Raw genomic sequence first — 2,500 nt, 5'->3', positions numbered from 1 at the left:
GCCACGAAGGCGAAGGTCACCCTCGAGAACTATTACTCCAATCTGATAGCACAACATCTGGAAAGAAAACAAAGGTGGGTTATCAGGTGTTGGCCTTTTCCACGGACATTGCACTGGAAGGTTTTCAGAAATGGAGACAGATCTGCACTTCTCTGTCCACAAAAAAATTCTCTCTCTCTCTCTCTCTCTCTCTCTCTCTCTCTCTCTCTCTCTCTCTCTCTATCTATATATTATATGTAGGGTCTCTTCATGTATGCATTTGCATGTGTAACATGTAACAATTTGTTATATAAGTATCATTCGTTTCGGGACACTGCAATGACGGTAACTCCTAATATATTCCTGTGCACACCGGTGGACTTACCAGCAGAACCGAGGTAAAGGCAGGTAGGTAACTGTCGAGGCAGAAGAATTTTGATTAAGTTGAAGGAGGAATTGGTGAGGTACATTAATGGTCCGTTTTATTCTGGGAACGAACTAGTTTTTGCAGTATCAAAAAAGGGGTTTAGAAAGGTAGGTTTTGCGTAATTGATTGTGAGTAGTGAATATCGGGAAGACTTCCTGCTTGGTGTCATTATGATAATTTAAATTATTATTGGAGGTTCTCATTCTGTCTCTTATCTATAGATTAGCCTGAATAACTTGGTCTTTATATCTATAGATTATCCTGAATAACTTTGTCCTAGTGTAGCAGACATTATTCCTCTGGATTATTTCTGGACATTCGTGACTTATTACCTTTTTAGTTCTTTGGTAACTTAGAAAATATTCGGTGCCTTTTGCATCTTGTCCTAATGTATATTTATCCACATTCCTGTATTGAACTCTCGTTTTTATATCAGTTAATTTGCCTGACGTTTCGTAGCTCTTCTTTCTGCGTTTTCCGTCCTGAGTCCCTCATTCGCCTGTTATATAAACATTATAAACATTATTTTGTCTGTTCTGTTAAGTATTTTGTTCATTTGTATTGACTCTCCTTGAAAGTTGGTTTGTTTTTGCGATTTGTGGTCATCGCCTAAATACGTGTTTTATTTCTCAGTTGAGAATTGTCCGTTATTTCATATTTCTTCGTCATTATTATTGTTAAATTATTATTGTCGTAATTCAGTCTTTTTAACATTGAAATGTTCAGTCATTAGTATGAATAAATTTACGTCTAACATGGATTATTCCTCTAGGTCTAGGAAAATACGGCGGGTGGACAGATGCATAAATTGTAATTGAGTGGTAAAATGGAAACTATCAGATCCGTCGAATAACTGTCGGTGAATATAATAAACCAACGTGAATCTCTCTTAAGGATTGTGTGTGTGTTTGAGTGTGTTACTTCGCTAAAAACTTAACTTCATTCACTGATTTTGGGGTTATTCGCTGGACAGTAGTCTAGTCTAATGTTGACATTCCATTTACGCCATCGATTATCTCGGAACAATTTTCACTTTCGCTTTGGAAAACCGGAATGAAAACGGAAGAGAGTTTCCCATTCTGTATTTAATTGGATTTTCGTCGTTTTGAAATGCAAGGTTTTCGACTGCTGGTGCTCAATATGTCGAATTAATAGAGCTGCTCGGCGCACACTGCCTTTAATAATAAGTCTGTTCCTACTTGACGAGACAGACTTCTCTGAGCAGAGGCAAAAGCGGAGGGACCAGTCTAGCCGAATGATTCATTTTACCTCTTGTATTTTATTTCTCTCTCTCTCTCTCTCTACTCTTCTCTCTCTGTGTGTGTGTGTGTGTGTTGTGTGTGTGTGTGTGTGTGTGTTGTGTGTGTGTGTGTGTTGGAATTAACTGCATAGAATGAATTTTCTGCTACTATAATATCTATATATATATATATATATATATATATAATATATATATATATATATATATTTATATATATATATATATATATATATATATATTATATATATATTTAAATTATGTATGTAAAAAAACTCCAAAATTTAGAGAGAAAAAATACTATATTTCAGAGACTGCTGTCTCCCTCTTCAGGTAGATGGATGCGAGAAGTACAGAAAAGGCGGTATTTACACCAAGAAGTCCGTCCACAGGTAAGCCAATTTAGGTCACTCCCGCTGATAATCTTCCTTTAATCCTCTTAAGCGTTGGTTGAATGAAAACTGTCCATGCCATCTGAATCCCATGCTTCCTTTGATATGTTCATTACCTGCCTCTGTTTAATCAAGGCCAACTCCATCATTTGACTCTTGTACTGGCAGTTGCTGCTATAAATTATATGTGACAAATTCCAGTTTATTCTGTGGTTATGTTCATTTATATGGTTGAAAATAGCTGAGTACTGTTGTCCATACTTGACTGACCGTTTATGTTGTATTAATCTCTGGGGAAGTGATTTTCCTGTAAATCCTAAGTAAGATTGGTCACAGTCCAGGCATGGGATTTCGTAAACGCATGTGTCCTTGGGGGATGTTTTTGTTGGAGGTTAATCAGGGATTTGGTTAAGGTGTTTGGGTAAGTAAATGCAAAAGGGTTAG

The 2,500-nt window shown here is 36.6% G+C and overlaps 1 protein-coding gene across 19 annotated transcripts in view; it reads left to right on the top strand.

The window, feature by feature from the left end:
* Nucleotides 1-2,500, top strand: part of LOC135211221 (serine/threonine-protein kinase tricornered-like) — a 192,946-nt gene that overhangs the window by 142,866 nt on the left and 47,580 nt on the right. For all 19 annotated transcript variants that reach the window (XM_064244473.1, XM_064244475.1, XM_064244458.1 and 16 more), the window contains one exon: nucleotides 1-74. This exon is cut by the window's left edge and continues 62 nt beyond it. In XM_064244473.1, the coding sequence (XP_064100543.1) occupies nucleotides 1-74 (74 nt within the window). The remainder of the gene's footprint in view (nucleotides 75-2,500) is intronic.

The sequence above is a fragment of the Macrobrachium nipponense genome, chromosome 4 (genome assembly GCF_015104395.2).
Source record: "Macrobrachium nipponense isolate FS-2020 chromosome 4, ASM1510439v2, whole genome shotgun sequence".
Taxonomy (NCBI): Eukaryota; Metazoa; Arthropoda; class Malacostraca; order Decapoda; family Palaemonidae; genus Macrobrachium; species Macrobrachium nipponense.
Note: the sequence above shows the minus strand (reverse complement) of the source record. Positions and strands in the feature narration are given on the sequence as shown.